Source organism: Sinocyclocheilus anshuiensis, unplaced genomic scaffold (genome assembly GCF_001515605.1).
Source record: "Sinocyclocheilus anshuiensis isolate Anshui unplaced genomic scaffold, SAMN03320099.WGS_v1.1 scaffold1231, whole genome shotgun sequence".
NCBI lineage: Eukaryota > Metazoa > Chordata > Actinopteri > Cypriniformes > Cyprinidae > Sinocyclocheilus > Sinocyclocheilus anshuiensis.
The window spans coordinates 1,382,407-1,404,134 of record NW_015536698.1 but is presented as its reverse complement, the minus strand read 5'-3'; the positions used below and the strand labels follow the sequence as shown (position 1 = coordinate 1,404,134).

Genomic DNA, 21,728 nt, shown 5'->3' with positions numbered 1-21,728 from the left:
TATGATCAAATAATAATTAATATTTATATAAAGTATTTAGAAACTCAGAATATTTAATTTAATTTTAGATCTATCTTCTATCTATCTATCTATCTATCTATCTATCTAATCATAAATTACATTAACCTTGATTAATAACTGTAAAAAGTATTGTTCATTGTTAGGTCATAATACATAATGCATTAACAAACAAACTGAACCTTATTATAAAGTGTTAACCAGTTAAATTATTTTGGAAACGGCAATGAATGGTATCTTGGGACATAATTAACCATCAAAACACGTGCATGTGTTCAGTAATATGATGCTTTAAGTAAATGACTTAAGTAAATGACATTAATGGAGTTAATTAGTTCTAATGAACTAGGAAATGTCCGTTATCTGAGAAAATGATGACCAAAACAAAAATATTATTGGTCATTTAATCGGATATGTGAGGTGGTATCAATTCCCATATATCCATTTGAAACACTGCTCCATAAATGGAAAGAGGGTATTTATATATAGATGCGATCACAAGGTTTCCATGCACAGTATGTATTCTCAAGTATCTACCCTGATTCTCACTTCAGCCAGGTCATGCTAAGCTGAAGTCGCAACATAAAAACATGAACAAAATAAAGCAGGCTTATAGGTATAGTATATAAATAAATAAATCTTTATCAAAGAATTAAAGCTATTTCTCCTCCTTTTTTTGCAATTGATGTTGAACACTTGTATTGGCGCCCAAGATCATGTGTCACATTAAGGCATAAACTCTATGTACTCCTGACAGCCATGGGGGATTTCCATCATCATCATCCGGTGGACGCATTTAAAATCCCATCCCCAGTGACTGCAATCGCAAAAGATATATTTGGACTCTCTAGAAATAAAATTATATGAGAGGATTTTTTAGGCAGGCAGCAGGACATCACGCCCGTTGGGACCACTGTGAATCAAGCCATTGGTCAAACTATGCTTATGGTTGGCAAATAAAGTGTCATTAGGAAATGTGCCTGAATATACCTTTCAACAGCTTAGCGCTGCTGATTATTTACATTGATGCTTGTGTAACTGGAAGAATTAAGGAAAAATAAATTAAATAAATAAATAAAACTCATTCTTTGAGTTCAAGAGTTATTAACAATTCAGGGTGCAACCCTTGTTTTATTATTTTACTACAATAAAGGGGCCTCTGTCCACCTGTTTAACCAACTGGTATGTGTATTGTGTGGCTTGACCTTTCGACTGCCCCATGAAATGACCCCACAAGTTACAAGCAAATAGACACATAATTTAATTCAAACACAGCATGAATTTATTGACTGAAAACAAAAAGTCTGTAAAGTGTTATTAGAAAAAATACCAAAAGTACCACATAAATTAATTATAATTGATTTAACCTCTATACACACACACAAACATACACACACATTTACAGTATAAAAATCATAAAAATTATATAAAAACAAAATAATATTAAATTTAGACTTCTCGTTCAAAATAACTCTTTCCCAGAAAGGACAGCAATCTTATTTATCTTTTATACAAATTTTTAAATCAATTATGGAAATATATTACATTTATTTTTTGTGTAATTTATGCCACATTGCCAATATTTTTTTTTTATTGTATATTTTTGTCTCTATCACTCCAACAGAAGGCGCTGTTGCTACTATTCAGCTATATCTATAGTTATTTTGGCAAGGTAAACTAAATGAATACTTTTGAAGAAATGTTCACAAGTTGAACATCAGATGCATCAGATTGTTCTTAAACCATGAAAAAAATACAAAATAAAAATTCTGGGCAACCACATATTTGCAAGCATTTGTCACACATATCACAAATCAGTGGCACCATCAATAAGGACTTGGTCTTGGTTTACATATTTTCTTTCCTTTTTTTTATTTCTATAGCAAAATAATTTCCTTACTGGTCTTAATATGAACTTCTCTGCCTTCAGTGGGTAAGCAAGGAGAAAAAGAGAGGAAGGGTTAGAGTGAATCCAACACTTTGGGGGGCTGCCTTGTGCTGCCTTAAATTAGCCGTGGGAGAGGTTGGACTGAGGGTGGAGCTTTGTGCTGTCACTATCTCCGTTGTTAAGTATTACCTGCAGTGCTTCAGTAGGTTAGCTGCACTTGTGCTGTGTGTAAGGACAGCGAGAGGGGGAAACGTAGCAGTGAGATCAAAACCAAGCCTTGTGAAATCAAGGGAATCAAATCTTGCTTGGACACTGAAGTTCATCTATTTTTGCAAGTTCATGCAGTGCAGCTAGCTATAAAAAATATGGCTGGTTGTCTGCAAAGAGGAAGGCTGAGTGCAGCAGGAGCAACTATGAAGTGCCTGTTTATATTGCTTTCATTAGGATGTTATCTATCTAAAGTGGATGCAGATCCTTTTGACGTGTCTTTCCATCATAGGCACCAACCTGGACCTACTGCTGAAACAATATTGGTAGCCAACAATGGGATTAGAGTTCCCTTTGGACGCTCTGTTTATCTGGACCCTATCAATGACCTTGTGACTGAAGTGCATGCAGGAGACCGCTGTCATATTACAGTCCTGGACAATGACCCACTGGCCCAAAGACCTGGAATGCTTACACCCAAGAAGTTCCACTGCGCTTTTGGAGCAGAAGAGGTAAAATATACTCACTTTGGTTCCCGGAGCCCAAGCAAAGACCACATAAAACTACAGCTGAGGTATGACTCCCACATAGACACAGTGGTGGTTCCTTTCATTCTTGAAGTAGAAGTGGTCTTTCAGCAGCTGGAGATTCTCACTCGTAACATGCCTCTGGTTGTGGACAAGCTAAATGGGCTAAGCAACCCAATTGACAAGAAAACTTTGGAGTTTGCGTTTGAAGATGGTGTCACTACATGTAAGGTGACCACACTGGTTGGTGCAGGCAAACTTCCCAGGTATGGTAGTCTTACTGATAACTCTGTTAATGGCCAGATGATTAATTGTGATGATTTTGTCAAGAAGGGAATTCAGTATCAGCACACAGCAACCACCAACTCTCCTAACAGAGACTATATTCCAATGCTAGTGGAAGTACAAGATAATGATGGAAATACTATTCAACAGGAACATTTCCAGATAATGGTTAGAATCAAAGAGGGTACTGAAAATACACCACCAAAGCCTAGCTTTATATCTATGATGATGATGGAGATTGACCAATTTGTGATGACAGCCATTACTTCAGATATGCTGGCAGCTGAGGATCTTGAATCCGATTCTGATGAATTAATTTTTAACATAACATCTCCCCTGGGCTATCAGCAGGTCTATATAATCAGCACAGATTATCAAAACCAGCCAATCACGTCTTTCCATCAGAGAGATATTAAAGACCTGAAGATCGCTTACAAGCCTCCCTCTGAGGATTCAGATGTAGAAAGAATTTTCCAGATTGAATTCGAAATTGTTGACACTGATGGTGCTGTTTCTGATCCTTTTGCATTCATGATTGTTGTGAAGCCAATGAACACTTTAGCTCCAGTGGTAACCAAAAATACAGGACAACTGCTTTTTGAGGGTCAATCAAGACCACTATCCAGCTTACAAAATTTAGAGATCAGCGATGAGGATAATCTTGATCATGTGAAGATTACAGTTGTTGATGGCTTAAAACATGGAGACCTGACAGTGCTAGGGTCTCAAAGAAAATTTTTCACACCAGCTGATCTAGATGCTGGCATTGTTGTGTACCAGCATGATGGAAGTGACACCTACAGTGACAATATTATATTCAGAATGACTGATGGCAGTAATGAAGTAGAGTTTTTATTCCCCATCACAATTGCCCCCACTGATGATGAAGCCCCCATTATAAATGCAAACACCGGTATCGTGCTTTTCAAGAATGAAGTGATGCAAATCTCCCCTTTTATCTTGAGTGCCACAGACATTGACTCAGAGGATTCAACAATTAAATTCATACTAGAAGAGTCATACTCAGACATCGGTGAGCTACTCCTCAAGCAGGTGGAGCCTCCTCTGGATCCATCTGCGTGGATATTTAGTGCAACAGATGAGATGTTTGAACAGGTGGTGACAGAATGGTTTCAGCAGGATATTCTGGACAGGAAGCTGTTCTATCGTCATAAAGGACCTCATAGTACCACAACTGTGATTGACCAGTTTGTCTTCAGAGTCCTGGATGACAATGACCCACCAAATCAATCAGGAGAGCACACATTCACCATTAAAATACATCCGGTGGATGACATTCCTCCAGAACTTTACCCTGGCACCACATTACACATGGAAGTCAAAGAATACGAGCTGACATTTTTTAAGAAAAAATATCTACGTTACACCGATCTGGACTGTGATGACAGGGATCTTAAGTATACCATCATCAAACCTCCTACTGACACAGATGAAAACAACCCTGTTCCTCTTGGTGCCGTTGTGCTGACTGATAGCCCTGACATCACAATCAGTGAGTTTACGCAAGCTCAGGTCAACCACCACAAAGTGGCATACAAACCCCCAGACCAAGAGCTCGGTATTACTCCCAAAGTGGTCCAGTTTACATTCAGCGTGGAGGACACTGCTAGTAATTCAGTTGATGGATTGTTTACAATCTTTTTACAGCCTGTTGACAACAAACCCCCTGTAATTACTAACACTGGTTTCACTGTTCTGGAGCGAAATACTTATATAATAACCAAAAATGAACTAGACGCCTCTGACCAGGACACTGAGGATGAGAACATTCAATTTACAGTGACACAGATTCCCAGGTTTGGGCAGTTGCAATATTTAGGAATTGACATGTCTAATGGCCAAACATTTGTGTTGGAGGACATTGAGAACAGCCGACTGGTCTATATCCACAGTGGTGAAGAATCTCTTCATGATGTCATTAAGCTGGACATTAGTGATGGGTTCCATGAAGTCCCAATTGCTGTCAAGATCAGCATCAAGCCGGTCGATGATGAAACTCCAAAAATTATGTTACCGGCCGGATTGTTAGGGGTGTCAATTGATGTACTTGAGAACGGCGTAACAGAAATCACCAGTAATGTTATCCAGGGTCATGACGAAGACACAGATGACCTCATGCTGACTTTCATAGTTGAGGAGCCTCCTAGGCTAGGAGAAATAATGGTGAATGGAGCTCCAGCTGAGCGCTTCACCCAGCAAGACATAATCAATGGTGTGGTTGTCTATGTTCACACTAGTGGTGAAATTGGTCCAATCAAAGAGCATGATTCCTTCAATCTTACCATATCTGACATGTCAGATGAATGGGTTGTTGGTGGCAACAAAGTCCAAGGGGTCCGTGTCCACGTCACCATTCTCCCTGTAGACAGCATTCCACCTATAGTTAATATTGGCAGCCAGTTTGTAGTAGTTGAGGGTGAGAAAAATGTTATCACATTAGAGCACATTCAAGCTGAGGACATTGACACTGATAATGATGATATATTGTGTACTATTATCGTTCAGTCCACATCTGGCTATGTGGAGAACATCTCCCCAGCTCCTGGCTCTGAAAAATCCAGAGCAGGCACTGCCATCACTGCGTTCACCATTAAAGATGTTGGTCTAGGTCACATCTATTATGTCCAAAGCATTCACAAGGGTGTGGAGCCAGTGGAGGACAGATTCACTTTCCGCTGCTCCGATGGCATTAACTTTTCAGAAAGGCACTTTTTCCCCATTGTCATCATCCCAGCCAATGATGAAAAGCCAGAGATTTTCATTCGTGAGTTTGTTGTCATGGAGGGGATGAGCTTGGTTATTGACACTCCTATTTTGAATGCTGCTGATGCAGACATCCCAAACAATGAATTAATTTTTGAAATACTTAAAAACCCAAAACATGGAAACATAGTTCAGCAGTTGAGCACTGGAACAGTTCCAGTGGTAAAATTTACATTAGATCAGATCAAGGAGGCTTCCAATATTGTTTATGAGCATGATGACTCTGAAACCAAGGAAGACAGTTTTGAAATTCGACTCACTGATGGGAAGCACACTGTTGAGGAGAAGGTCATTATAATGGTCATTCCTGTTGATGATGAAACCCCAAGAATGGCCATCAATGATGGCCTGGAAGTAGAAATTGGAGAAACCAAAGTAATAAGTAACAGAGTCCTGAAGGTCACAGATCTAGATTCTGAAGACAAAGAACTTACTTACATTATCCGCTACGGCCCTGGCCAAGGCTATCTTCAGAGAATTACCAAACATGGGCTTGTCATTGGCAACATTAGCATCGGAATGAATTTCACTCAAGATGAACTTGACAAACAGTTGATTCAGTATGTTCACACAGGCCAGGAGGGTGTCCATGACTTGCTAAAGTTTGATGTAACTGATGGAATCAATCCCCTCATTGATCGCTACTTCTACATTAATATTGGCAGCATGGACATGGTCTTCCCTGATGTTATCAACAAAGGTGTGACCCTCAAAGAGGAAGGTAAGGTCACCTTGACCACAGACCTTCTCAGCACAACTGACATCAACAGTCCAGATGAATATTTAAGTTTCAGCATCACTCGTGCTCCTAGCAGGGGCCATCTTGAAAGTACCGATCTCCCAGGGGTGCCCATCTCCACCTTCACTCAGCTGCAGCTAGCTGGCAACAAGATCTACTATATCCATACATCTGATGATGAAGTGAAGATGGACAGCTTTGAGTTTGAGGTGACAGATGGCTACAACCCTGTCTTCCGCACCTTCCGTGTATCCATTACAGATGTCGACAACAAGAAGCCAGTCTTGACGACCAACAAGTTGGTGTTGGGGGAGGGAGAAACCAAGCTGATCACACCCTTTGAATTGACAGTAGAGGACCGTGACACACCAGACAACCTGTTGAGATTTGTAGTGACTCAAGTGCCAGTTCACGGTCAGCTTCTGTTCAATGGAACGCAAGTCATTACATCATTTACCAAGCAGGACCTAAATGAAAACCTTATAACTTATAGGCATGATGGCACAGAGACAAATGAAGACAGCTTTTCTTTCACAGTTACTGATGGGACTCACACTGAATTTTATGTTTTCCCTGATACTGTATATGAAACTCGTAAGCCTCAGGTGATGACTATTCACATAACCACGGTGGACAATGGGGTGCCTCAAATCGTTGTAAACAAAGCAGCATCCACACTTAGGGTTCTTCATACTGGGCACCTTGGATTTTTGATTACCAGCAAAGCTCTAAAGGCTGAGGACAGAGACAGCCCAAACAAAGTGCTTAAGTATGTTGTAACTGAGACTCCTCTTCATGGCTTTATCATGAATTCTGCTTCGGGCAATGATAGCATCAAGTCATTTTCACAGGGTAAGTAATTCTAGTTTACCTTTTTGTTTCTGAAATATACTATGCAAAACCTGTCACTGTTATTTAAGATTTATTAATCTCCAACTTCTCATACTCTGTCCTTTCTCCTTATTAGCGGATATTGATGACATGAAGATTTGCTATGTGCTTCTTGATGGGTCCAATGCCACAAGTGACATATTCTACTTCACAGTGGAAGACAACGGTAAGAATGTCTCTTCCTGGCCCCTCTCATTAACTGGAAGTGTCATGTGTTACTAAAGTTACTGTAGGAATTCTGAAGCTCTCCGTTGCTCATTTAAATCAATTTTGCTGAAGGGGACTTTTCTAGGTTGGTTTATAATAAGCAGAGTATTTCTTTGTCAGAGTCAGTATTAACCAATGTTTGATGCTTCAGTGCTTCTTAGTTTTATCTGGTCAAAATGCCAACACTTTCTGAGTTTAACGGTCAGGTTTGGAAATCATACTGTATGCCAGCTCGTCATGACACACACAAACACGCATTCAGACATGAAAAATGAAACACTGACTAAACCAAAAATCTTTTTAAACTTGGATGAGCCTGGACAAGTTGGTAGAGCTTTTGTGGTCAGTAAATAATAACATTTAGCTAATGTGGAGTGAGGAGCATAATTTTCTTAACAGAATGTCTAAGCATTTCCCAGTAACCTTAAGCAAGGCTGTAGTTTTTTGTCCAGGAATTCATTTTTACTTATATTTGAATTCACTGCCAATGTTAATTCATTTGATCAGCACAAACAAGGTTGTGTATCTGTATGAAATCCTTAATTGTAAACTTAAACGGGTACAGACATTTGCTTGTTAGTAGTTTAACTGATGGCACTTTAACTGCGTAGGAACTGGAGCATGCACTAGGGCTGGCACTGCATCTCTTTGGCAACATTTCAGCTGGAGGCAGTCACTGCTATAAGAGCCAAGAAAGATACACATTTTTCAGAGACCTAGCCAACATGATAGAAACAATACCATTCAGACATAGTCCCAAAATAACCTGGTACTTACAAACAGTAATAATTTTTAGTACATTTTACAAACCTCAGATTACAGACACACTATGATATCTAAAATTCATATAGGCTATAGCTAATGGATAGGATTTGAACAGGTTCACATCCTAGCTGGAGGTGTATTTACATATACATTTCTCAAAGTAACTCTCCCCTTCTGTTAAGACTGAATTTACAATATTTATGTGTGGGGATCCAGAGTACCTAAAGCTATAAATAAATAACAGTAATTTCAAAATTAACCAATTTTTTCCCTTTCCAATAATTTTTCATCATTTCTGTTTGAGAAACCAGCAAAAAAACATAGGTGTTTTATAAGTTCTCTGCAACCCCATAACAGATGTAACATTTTTCATGGAGGGCACCTGAAGTTTATCAATTTGTTTATCAATACAAGTTAATCATCCTGATTATCAAGTATATTAACTCCTTAACTGTCACCCCCCATTTTTAAAAATAGGCATTAAAGTGCACTATCCAAACTTAAATTGTTACAATTCATGAACACTTTGGAATACAGAGGAAATGTTGGTCTCTTTTTAAAGAAGACAGTCAGCAGATTATTGCAGAAGTGGAATTATTTCAAAATTTAAATATCAAAAAATGTATAGAAGTTTAAATTTACTGTAAAGAAAATGCACTGTACAATTTTTATTATATTTTATATAAAATAAATATTTTACATAACATGTTTTACTCTAAAACGAAAGTAAAGCCTTATGCCTAAATTTATGCCTAAATAAGTTATGTTCCAATTTTGAAGTTGATATGAAAGAAATTGAGGTTTCTGTGAGATTTTATTTAGGGCGTTATACCACAAACAGCCACCGGGTGCCATCAAAACTCCATTTAATTTTTTTTTATGCATTTTTCTGTCACAAATTTCTAGATTTCTCTGTCAATATTACTATTACAAAATAACTGCCAAATATGGAATCCTGAGACTCAGCCCTTTCCAATTATATGTTTTATGTCAAGATTATAAAAAGTTTTGATTGTAAAAGACTGTAATGCATTTTGTAATATGACACTTGACACTGCACGGTAAGGGTGAGGAGATCGCCAAAATATTTTAAAGTACCATTTCCATGGTAACGCAATGTCCGATTTCAAAATGGTTTTTCACAGGATGAATCTTGGGCTTCTAAGCTTTCAAACGATATATAACTTATGATGATTACTAAAACATTTGATAGAGAAAAAGGACAACAAAATAAAAGAGCGCCAAGCGTCCCACAGGTGGGATGGTGACAGTTAAGGGGTTTTAAGCATGTTTAAGTTTAAAGGCTTTAAGATTTCTCAGACTGCATGTTTGCACACAAACTAAGCAAAAGGAATCTGAGCTATACACAGACACAATAGTTTGCATGCTATTCACTAATACACACATCCATGTATAGATCAGAGTTTCTAAGGCCAGAAGGAGTGAAGATGAGGTGTAAAGAGAGAATTCCTGTTATGGATACCAGCAGAACGCTAGCCATAATATGAAAGTTATGTGCAGTGTGAACCAGGTGGTAACATTTCAATCAGTTGCTGTTGGATAACATACCTACTGTCAGACTCTGTTCCGTGTTTTGTGGTTGTTTTCCTCATGTGCCTTCCTTTCCCATGTTTAATTTGTCCCAGGTGTTTCCCATGATGTTTCATTGCTCCCAGGTGTGTCTCGTCATCCCCTACTCCTGTGTGTATAAATAGTGTTCCCTGTGTGTGGCTTATATCTCATTTTTAAACAAGCCCTACCATCTACTTGCTTTGTAAGTGCAATAAGATCTGAATAAATTTCAAACTGCCTACAGGTTTCAACTGTAGCAAATACACTTTTAATTCACCAAGTTTTGTATAATTATTTATTGGCAAGTTGCCAATCATGTAATGTATTATATATTAATTGCATGTTCTTATTCTAAGCAAACGTAATAGTTTAACTTCCATTTGCTGTCAAGTGTTCACATAAAATATACTTCTATAAAGTACAAGCTTAGGTTTCATAACAGAAATTACACTGTTTGTATTAGGGACATAACTTATATCCAAAGCAATGTTATATGATCATTGTTAGATGGTCGAATGCATTTCCTCTGAGATTTGTGGCACCAGCTACTACTGCAGAAAGAGATTTGTGTGTCAAGGAGCAGAGATCTGCTAACAGATCTCCTTTCAAAGATCTCTCTATGCCTGGCTGAAACTCAAAGCCATTACATGATATGCTGAAAACCCTGGGGCTTCCCCTTGCCTAGTTCATCTTTTGAGCTGGAGAAGATGAAGAAGATCATACGGCTAGGTTGGGCTGGGATTTTCTTCCAACAATTACTCAAGATAATCAAACGTGAGTATTGGTAAAAAGCTAGGGAGCAAAGCTCTGTTCCAAAACCTAGTGAACTTTTGAGGCATCATAGGTGCTCTGCTTGCCAAATTCTAAGGAGGCATCACATGAACAGTATCTGGTCTACAAAGTCTTTCTCAAGTTTTGTGGTTTCTTTTTCATCACAGATGTCTGCACCTAATCTGTGTGTCAGACATGTAAACACCAAAAAGATTTACTGCTCATTGGTGCCAGTGGCTGCCACAACCACACTAAACACTGAAGCCACATCTCCATTGAACTAGTTTCTCCTTGCAACTCTCATATTTGCAAGAGGATATGATGTATGGTTCTGGGGTTATTCTTATCTCTCACAGATGGCAGACTTTTTCCTGTGATCTGCGCCTTGAGATCACCCTATGGTGCCTTTCCCTCCTAAGAGTACTTTCTCTTGATCTCTCTTCCTCTGCCTGCCACAGACAACTTAGGTGACTGGTGTCAAAAGGGATGTGGCTGGTCTACCAAGCCATAATTCATCACCCTGCAGTTTGGGGATCAGGTGCCTGGCTTTCGCAGATGTCACATGGACAAGTACAGTACCTGCCAGTGTCCAGTTGTCAAATATTCCCCTGTGGAATGCCTGGAATTACATGAGGTGCCTAACATAGACTTCCAAGCTTGGTGCTTGAGAGACACCATTATTAGATGCAGAGGAAATTGCCAAAGCTTCTCAGGTCAGAAAGATGTGACCCATATTTAAATATGACTTCATGTTGCCTCGTGAAATCAGATGGGGTCTAATCTGAAGCATGGTCATACATTATCATGTTTGGGATACTTAACATGGCCCTAGTTCTTATAAGTATAAAGGGATAAGGATGTACTAGGCCAGTTTAGTCTTGCAATATGCCTCTGGAAGTGAATATTGATATCCTCCCAGCATTCCCTCCTAAGCCTGAGGCTCTATACATCTATTGACCAGTGGCACTGGTGAAGGTGAAGATCTATCAGAACTATCAACTCTATACTTATCAAAGAGTTGTTACATATAGCACATCAATCTTTCTACAAGCCAAACCCATTTTGTTACATCATTTGGTGGACCTAATAAATTCCTTTAAATCAGAGACTATATAAAAATTGCATTCAAAAGTGGAAAATATGATTATTATAATTTTGTGAGTGTGTGTGTGTGTGGGGGGGGGGCTGTATTTAAGTTGTATCTTTAAGCATAATCATAGCAGCAAAGCCAAGTAATTCCTTGGGGTATTATTACTACTATCACCATTATATTATTAATATAAATGTTAGTTGTAAAGTCAGGAATTCTTTTTTTCAGAAGCTATTAGTGTTAGCTTTAATTACTGTGGGTTCAGTTCTTAACTTTTTCTTTCCTTTTTATCTGCAGTATCAAAGGCTGGGGTGACTTGAATAAGTGTGACTATGACCATTACTTAGCCCTGCATTCTTTCTATATATTATTGCAGTCATAAATACCTCCAGAGCTTCAGACATCCCTCTGTGATGCCTGAACCCATTAAATGAGTTACCACCACTCAGTGATGCTGATACTTACTGGTCTTTACTGCCGCTCCAGCTTACAACAGAAACCCTTAAATTAAATACTTTGTAACACCACAAAACTGCTATTGCACTGCTCCAATTCTCATGACTTATAGTGAACTAAAAACAACATTGTGAGAAAACAGTCTGAAACACTCATAAGAAAACATTCTGCTTTCAAGACACTTTTGTGTTGTTTGTTCATTGTAGATACAAATCCCCCTAGAGTGTAGAAAGAAGCAGAAAGAGCCATGGCAGTGGGTTTGGGCCACCCAGACAGTGCCTGCTGTCTGCCTCCGTTGTTGCTCCCATGCACAGATAAAAGCCGACAAAAGGGGAGATCAAGGGAGGGGATACATGCAGGGAGTGAGGATACAGCTGTCAGTTCCCACTCTTGGAATCTGAAAACCACTAAGAAATGGTGTGAGAAAGAGAAGAAAAAGTGCACAGTCAGAAAACTGAGGTGGCCTCCACAGTCACTGACAGCACCTGCCTTTCAAACATAGCAATAAAACTGTTTAGAAATTGCCCCAGGTGACTGTCAACTCTGACGGCTAAATTCACTCTGGAAATGATGGTACATTAGTGATAGTGGATCAAAATATCAGTTGCAAATTCATCTGTTTAGATTTCATGGTTATAAAGGGGTTTTAAAAGGTCTGTTCCGAAACCTAGTAGAGGCAGGTCACTATGTGTATTAGTGACTAATAACAATGCAATACAGCTAAGGAAGTGTAATTTTTTGAGGTAAGTTTGGAAAATCACAAGATTTTACCAACTAACCTTTTAGGGCTGTCAAAGTGAACATCAACTCCAAAGATATTACTAAATATCTAATGCACATTTAGCAAATTTTATATTATAACAAAATGTTTTCATAGTTGCTTTCTAAAGAGACTATGATTAATGATTAGATTATAATAATAATTCATATATATATATATATATATATATATATAATTGTTTTTCTATTTAAAAATGTTTATCATTACTCTTAATAGCGAGTAGAAAAACATCAGTAAGGCTTTAGCACAATGACAAATAAAAGATAATTTAATTTTGAAAACAATTTATGGTGACTCCATAATTGTTACGGGGCTGACAAGACGTGAGATGTGCGGAACCATGTGCAACCTTTTATTTAAAGCAGAAGAGGTCAGAAACACAGGCAGGGTCGAACAATGGCAAACAGGTATAGAGAAGACAAGGCAAGGGCAATCCGGTAAACAAGATCAGAGGAGGTCAGAAACCCAGGCAGGGTCGAACGGTGGCAAACAGGTATATGGCGGGCAAGACACAACAATAGTCCTAGGGCTAGCGTAGGTCAGCGATTGGCGAACAGGATCACAAGGGCGAGACTAAAGGGATAAATCCAGGAAAACAGGCACAGATCAAAAACTGAGAAAACAGACAAGGCAAGACTAGGCTGGGCTGGGCTAGGAAGCTAAAGAGGGCTCTGTAGAGTAGCTATCACTGCGGGCGATAAGCGCATACAATACTCGGCAGCCAGAACGGAGTGAGATTGGGTGTTAAATAGTGAATGAGTGATATGAAACAGCTGTGTGCAATCAGTGCTGTGTGCAATCAGGGCTGTGTGCAATCAGGGCTGTGTGCAATCAGTGCAATGAATGATGGGATATGTAGTCCGGGGTGATGTGCAACAGTGTGTAGTGCGAGAGTCAATGAAAATGGAAAGGGTGACCTCTGATGGCTAGCAGACGGAAGTTCATGGACCGGATACGTAACAATAATATCACACACCCACAAACTGGTCTTTAAAAATGTATAGCTGTTTTTGTTTTCGGAAGAGGTCTTTGGCAAAAACCCAAAAATGAAAACCCCTTATGTAACCTATTACAATCATCTTACAAATTCAATGAATTATATTCTTAATTTATACTCTTTACAGCTGATTATCATGCCTTGTGATGATTGATTGATTATTGCTTATTGATTAATTTATGTGTTTAATTGTTCCTACAGTACTTAACTTGTATTCATATTTTCTTATAGAATAACCATAATAAATTATTTCTGTGTGCAGAATTTATAGAATAGAGGGACATTGTCTCCATTGCAAGTGAAACTATTTTCCATAATCTTGCAGACAAAGTGCCCTTATCCAGGGCCAGAGAAATGTCATAAGGCCTCAGCATCTCACAGGTGACTGCTGTATCTTAACTGAAAGAGAGTCTTCAGTCTGCATGTTGTCCGTTTGATAATCCTCTGATACAGCCTCACTAAGCTCAATATCAGTTCATACTCAAACTGGGCAGTATGCCTGGGAAAATTGTCTCCTGAAGAAAGAGGTACTTGGCTGAGCTACGATACGGTTCACCTTCCATTAAGCCTTTGAAACGTGCTTCATTTTCTTCGCACTGTGCCGCTGTAGGATGTTTAATAAATCAGCTTGGTTTTAATACTTTTTAATGTGCTCAGCTAGGCAGCTAGATCTTAGTTGGTGCATCTGTAATGCGCCACAGTATTCACACTCCTGTGAAAGCTTAACAAGAGATAAACCATCTAATTTATATGAGGCTCCCTTACATCATCTATGTCAATCAGCTTCAATGTTTTGAATGACTCTTCAGCAATCTAGGGCAAATATAAAAATGATAAATGAGTTCTATATTTTTAGGCAGAGCTGTCAGACACTTGAGATTGGTCAAGGCCAATGTTGTCATGTCATGGGTGGTAAAGAAGAAGGTGAGCGTGATTTGACCAAGTACAACATGTTCCTGGATCAACATCCTTGTTGATCCTGGAACATCACTCCAATCAACCAATCAGAATTGAGAGATAACTTTTCAGGAAATGTCAGTTTTAGACTTACAATCAGGATTAGGTGCTTCCACACCCTTGTTAATCAGCTATCATTTCCCTCTGATTTTAGGAATAAATTATGGGTAAGGTTAGGTTTAGGGGTGGGGATTGGGTTAAGTCTGTATTTTTGAACAGTAATGTTGATCCAGGATCAACAAAAGATGTCTTATTTGGCAAAATCACGGCGACCAAAAAAGAAGGCCAATGGAGGACATGATGATGCTGTTTTATTGATTACTATAAATCAATCTTACAACATAACTTCTATTTCAAAATGTTTTTGGACACATATTGTGATTTGAACTACACTATTGCTTCTGCATATGCTCACATTAAAAGAGCAGCACCCATGTTCAGCAGGGTGTGTAAAAACTACAAGATAGCAAGCAGATTTGTACACAAACTGCTTAAAATAAAAAGAGTTGCACTTTTTTTATGTCATTCTCAAATTCACATTTAAAATTGCAATGCAAACTTTTTGTGGTCCCACTTTATATGAAGTGGCCTTAAATACTATGTACTTACATAAAAAAATAAGTACAATGTACTTATTGTGTTCATATTGTAATGCAAAACACTTTTGCTGCTATTGAGGTGGGATATGGGTAAGGTTAGGGACAGGTTTGGTGGTTTGGGTAGGTTTAAGGGTGGGTTAAGGTGTAAGGGATGGGTCAACAGTGTAATTATAAATGTAATTACAACAATTAATTACAGATGTAATTACATGCAGGCATTCTTAAAATATAAGTACAATGTAAAAACATGTATGTACACAATAAGTGCATTGTACCAAATTATTAATTTAAATGTAAGTACATAGTAGTTAAGGCCACTTAATATAAAGTGGGAGTCCTTTTTTCTTATCTACAGTGATGTATCGAGGCCTCAGAAATTACTTTCTAAAATGAATGCCAAAAAAAAAAAAAAAAAGAGCCAAGAACAGTTACACTCAAAGTGTAAGATTGTAACATACCTTTTCCCTTTAGGGATAATCAGAGTCATGGGGTAGCACAGATTATGGCAAGAGAATACTTTCAAAGTCATTAAAGTTCTTTATACTACTTCAGTCACTCAAGATTCAGGATTGTATCTCCTCACTGCTTAAATTATTTAGTCCATGGAGAGAGTCAAATCCGATTATACTTTAATCTGATTACTCAAAATGATAATTAGTCACTGAGGTGTGTATTATTTGATGAAAAAGTGCTGGAATAATGCTGAAATTTAGAATAGATTTGTATAGCTCTATCTATTCAAAAGAAAAGAAAAGGTTAAAATATCAGTACAATATCTATTTAGTTTATCTCGACTTGAATATTAGCCTGCAGTTTGAATATGGAGATGGCACATACATAAGTGTAGCACATTATTTAAGTCTTGGAGACAAAAGCTCAGTCCCTGCTGCCGTTTTCATCTCTTTCAATTCTCCATCTTTTGTGTTAATCTGCTCCAACCACAATATTCCACAACTGCCTTCTTTACACAATCATGGTATGGGCTTTCGGCATTAACCTGACACCTTGTTGGACTCATTCCTGTTGAACCTCATTCATCTCCTAACAAAAGTAGTAAAAAAAGAAGGCAGTGTGAACATGAAATATTGAGTATTGATTTTACAGTAGTAATGAGGGAAAGACAAAAAAGGGTGGAGGATGTCAATAGAAAACGAAACTACCCCAGGACATCCACAAGCAGGACTCAGGATCAAGTTGCGCTCATTTTGGCCCCTCTTCCTTTTTATATTTCTGAACTTGAAAGAGATGAAATCATTAGCAAACTCTGTGTTCTCAAGGTGCTCAAATACACACTTTGTCTTTTTTCATTGTGCATCATTAAATTCATTGTGCTTTTCTCTATTTGAAAAGGGGGCAACAAACTGAAACCACAACCATTCCGTCTGAATTGGGCCTGGATATCTCTAGAAAAGGAATACTACATTGTGGATGAGGATGCAAAGTTTCTGGAGGTCACCCTCAAACGCCGGGGATACTTGGGAGAGACATCATTTGTCAGTTAGTATTTATCAAAGTGTTACCCAGTTACGAGTCAAAAACTTTATAATCAGATTTCTGTTACAAAATATTTGTTTAGGTTAAAAACAATCAGTATGTTTACATGGACAACAATATTCCGATTTTAACACGATTAAGACAATACTCTGATTAAGAATCTACCATGTAAACAGAGATTTTTGATTACCTTAATCCAGCTAAAGTCATAGTCGAAGTAAACACAAATCGAATTAAGACATGTGGAGTATTCCTATTTTAGTCGCATTATTGAAGTGCAGTATAGACATGTACACACCTTAATCACATTATTACCGTCATGTAGGACTTTTCGCCGCATTTTGCGACAGGATACACACACGGCAGTGCTCAACCATTTGACGGCAAACAAAAGAGCATAGCATGGCTTCAACAACGCCGTCATCTGTTTGCACATATAGCATAACAAATAATTAACTGCACTTGAAGCTTTCATAAAATTAAAAATGAAACACCCAGAACTGTATATCGCACCATAACAAAGACGAACTATATGTTTATATGTGAAATTCTGGAGGGGATGTCGGGATGGCGTCGCGTGGTGACGTAATGACGCACGCCATTAATCAAACTATGTTCTATAACATGTAAAAAGGGAACATGAAAGGAATAATCTAAAATCAACTCATGTAAACACCACAATCATGATATTGTCTTATTCAGAATAAGGTAAATAATCAGATTACTGATGTCCATGTAAACATAGTCAATGACAGGACTTTTTCAGAGGTTGAACAACATTTTTAGTCTTATGGAGATAAAAATACAGTTCATTAAATATTGGAATCCTACACTCTAAAAAATGCTGGGATGTTTCAACCCAACAAATATGGACTAAACTGTTGGGTTAAAATTTTAACCCAGCACTTGGGTTAGTCCATATTTGACCCAAAGTTGTGTTGAAACAACCCAGCATTTTTTAGAGTGTAATAAAAAACTAAACTGAACCTCCCTTATTGTTATGTTTGTATATATTTAGAGATGGTAAACAATGTTTATTTGCAGCTGTTACAAGTTGGTCCCTCTGTGTTTAGTTTTTTTACAGCCCTTTAACTGTGACTTACAATGTCTTAAATTGTACCACAGCCTTTTACTGTTCCTTAAAGTATATAGCTAGCAGTAGTCAGCAGATATCATAAACTGTTCACTCAGTTTGAGTTATGTTTATAGTTTAAGGTCTAAAAAATGTTTTCTTTTTCAAAGGCATTGCCACCAAAGATGGTACAGCAAAACAGGACAAAGACTTCCGCGGCAAAGCTCAGAAACAGGTCCAGTTTAACCCTGGCCAGACATCCGCCACCTGGAGGGTGAAGATATTCACCGACCAAGAGTTTGAAACTTCAGAGATGTTTGATATCCAGCTTTCAGAGCCAGTGATGGCTGTTCTTGAATACCCTGATATAGCCACTGTGGAGATTGTAGATCCTGGTGATGGTAATTATGCCATGCTTAATGACTTCCTACTTTGTCTACGTACTGTAAAACACATATTATTACCAGAGTGTGTGCACCACAATGGAATACGTATAGTCTTCTCAGAAGAGTGGATGCTTTTTGGGAGGACCAACTCCCTATTAATGCCAGTGATTTTGAAATTAAATGTTCAGCAAACACAAATGTACTTTTTTGCATACTTTTTGGCTACCTAAGCTTAAATTAATATTTATGTAAACATATCTTATTATTATTTATGTTCACTTTTAAGCATGAGGATTTCTCTCTTTTCAGAGTCCACAGTGTTCTTCCCTCAAGCAGAATATCGTATAGAAGAGGATATAGGAGAAATATTAGTCCCAGTACGCAGATCAGGAGACGTCAGCCAAGAACTAATGGTTATTTGTTACACACAACAAGGTGAGATCTATGGAACCTACTTTACTTATCACAATATGAACTATTTTCTGTTTCGTAATACAAAATCACTCTAATAACACAATTATCTAATGATAGGATTATCCAAATATTGCAGTACCTCACATGACCTTACTTCATCTGTACTTCTATGATGTATATTCTAACACTGTAGTACTTGAAAGTCTGTTTGTATAAAAAAAAAAACAAGAAATTCTTCTATAAAGGCAGTGCAACCGGAACCACCCCCAGCACAGTGCTCTCCTATTCAGACTACATCACGAGACCCGAGGACCACACCAGTGTTCTGCGTTTTGATAAGGATGAGCGGGAGAAGTTGTGTCGCATCATAATCATTGATGACTCCCTCTTTGAGGAAGAGGAGAGCTTCAACGTGTCCCTCGGTATGCCTATGGGTGGCCAAGTGGGAGCCAAGTTCCCCAGCGCCAAAGTGGTAATCTTGGCCGATAGTGATGATGGTGAGTTGGCTAGAACTAAATAATTGTATCATTTTACTCAATTATTTATTTATTTACTCAAAAATAACAGTTTTCCAGTTATGTATTTTAAAGTCTTCAGTGTCACATGATCCTTTCTAGTTGGTGCTGAAGTATTTCATATTTTCAGTTGAAAATGATTGCCCTGCTTAAGTTTTTTTTTTTCAGAATTCTCTGGTGAATATATATTTCTAAAGAACAACATTTATTTGAAATATATTTTTTGTTACAATATTTATACACACTACTGTATTTGGGACTGAGCCTACTGTATACATACAGTAGTGCAAGCCAATTGAACTATATTCTGTGCATTTTTTCTAAACCACAAAGAAAGTGCTTTCATGATATTAAAGTTTAAAAATTACTTACTCATCCTCAAAGAAACAAAACCATATCCTCCATGTTGTGTGGTTACATTGATGTCTCACCTGTTTCTTTATAGTTGTTTTCATACTTTTATTATAGCATCGGTAGCCACAGAACAATCCATGTTTACTTTTTGGTCACACCACTGTTGTCCTTGGCAGCATTGGTAACACAATAACCCAAAACAAGTTGAAGAAGCACATTTGAGGCCCCTATGACCTCTGTAACAACCCATAAACCTCAGCAAGGGTCCTGAATAAGCTTTGTGAACATCCTGTTCATTTAGGATTTATATGCATTACTCAAAGGTAACACAGTCCAAACAAGATGCAGTTTGCCATCTTTGAATTCAGTACATTGAAAGATTAATTCAGGAATTTGCCTTTTGTTTGCATATATTCAACTTAAACCAAATATCAGTACTATATTTTTATCTCTCAATTTTCAATAAATCCTCAGAGTGTTTTCTTCACTCATAAAAAAAGTATCATAGTCGCAAACAGTCCCATCCTCCACAATTTGGCAAATTACCCCTAACAATATTTATGTGTAAATAATGTGTGTACGTGCCTAGACCTTATTTATCAGAAGAAAGAAGTGAAGATTAATGTGCATATTGTAGTTCAGCTTCTTGGTGGGTCTGGAAGGGCCCGGTAGTATATTTGTGTCTATTTGCAGGGGGGATGGGGACTCTATTGGATAGACTTGCGGTCTGGATGCCAGCCAGAGTTGGAATCTTTTTGTTTTGACTCTGACTTGTTGTCTATGGAGGTGTCACTACTCTCTTTTTCTTTGTATGGCCCCTCAAACTTACGGCTTCTTCCCCCACCCTGGAAAGCCCTCTGCCATCTGCAATCATTTATCATGATCTTATGCTGAAATCGCTCTAGAAGCCACTCAGACCTCACACACACACACACACACACACAAACATAAAAAAACCTCAGACAAGTGCATCTTGACTGGAGTAGACTCAATGGTCTGGTTTCATCACTCAGACAGGACATTGGAAATGATGGTAGGTTTCCTGTGCTGTCATGGGGGTGATGGCAGATCCAGATCTTTGTCTGAAGCACTAATGGGTTAAAACATCTCTGTGTAAGATGAAACACTACCTAACAATTCTAAAAACAATGGCTTAAAATGTCGTTTTAGCTGTTGGAAAGGACACCTCTTGGCTTCTGTGTTGCTGAAGGTACTGCAGGGCCCGAAATTCATTAAAAATCTTCCAAATCTCATTTCAAATTTTTTTATTAATTACAAAAGCAAAACTCTGACCATGTTGAACTTTGGACAAAAGTTCAAATGTTTTTGCTTTCATTGATGCACAAGATGTTCTTTGGAACATTATCAAATCATGCTGGATGACATGGATCATTAGGTTTTATGCCTTATGTCAGCTTGACATAAACTATCGAATGCTAAAATTCCTTCAAATTCAAATAGATTGCTCAGGATACAGAAAATTATAAGAAGAAAAAAAAAACTTGATTGAAAGTTGACTGATCTTTCCCCGTGGTACAGAGCCATCTTTCTATTTTGGAGAGACTGAATACATGGTGGATGAGAGTGATGGTTATGTGGAGGTGAAAGTGTGGAGAACTGGACCTGACCTTTCAAAGACAGCCACCGTCACAGTCCGTTCCAGGAAGAGTGACCCTGTTTCAGCAGAAGGTAAAGAATGTCAGAGTTGTCAAAAACAACAATAGCCGATATCAGATTAAAAAAATAAAAATAAATAATAATAATAATAATAATAATGGTAAAAAAAAATTGTGCATGTGATCACCCCCCCCCCCCCCCCCATTCTCTCTCCCTCCCAGCGGGTCTAGATTATGTGGGAATCAGCCGTAACTTGGACTTTGCTCCAGGTGTGACCATGCAAACGTTTCGTGTGACTATTCTCGATGATCTTGGCCAGCCAGAGCTGGAGGGACCAGAGAC

At 38.1% G+C, this 21,728-nt stretch overlaps 1 protein-coding gene across 1 annotated transcript in view; it reads left to right on the top strand.

The window, feature by feature from the left end:
- Nucleotides 1-2,271: 2,271 nt before the first annotated feature.
- The window catches only part of frem3 (Fras1 related extracellular matrix 3), a 30,704-nt gene continuing 11,247 nt past the window's right edge, over nt 2,272-21,728 (top strand). Inside the window, exons 1-7 of the mRNA XM_016442212.1 lie at nt 2,272-7,300; nt 7,416-7,505; nt 16,885-17,031; nt 18,271-18,501; nt 18,796-18,921; nt 19,146-19,397; nt 21,309-21,458. Of these exons, the coding sequence (XP_016297698.1) occupies nt 2,272-7,300; nt 7,416-7,505; nt 16,885-17,031; nt 18,271-18,501; nt 18,796-18,921; nt 19,146-19,397; nt 21,309-21,458 (6,025 nt within the window). The remainder of the gene's footprint in view (nt 7,301-7,415; nt 7,506-16,884; nt 17,032-18,270; nt 18,502-18,795; nt 18,922-19,145; nt 19,398-21,308; nt 21,459-21,728) is intronic.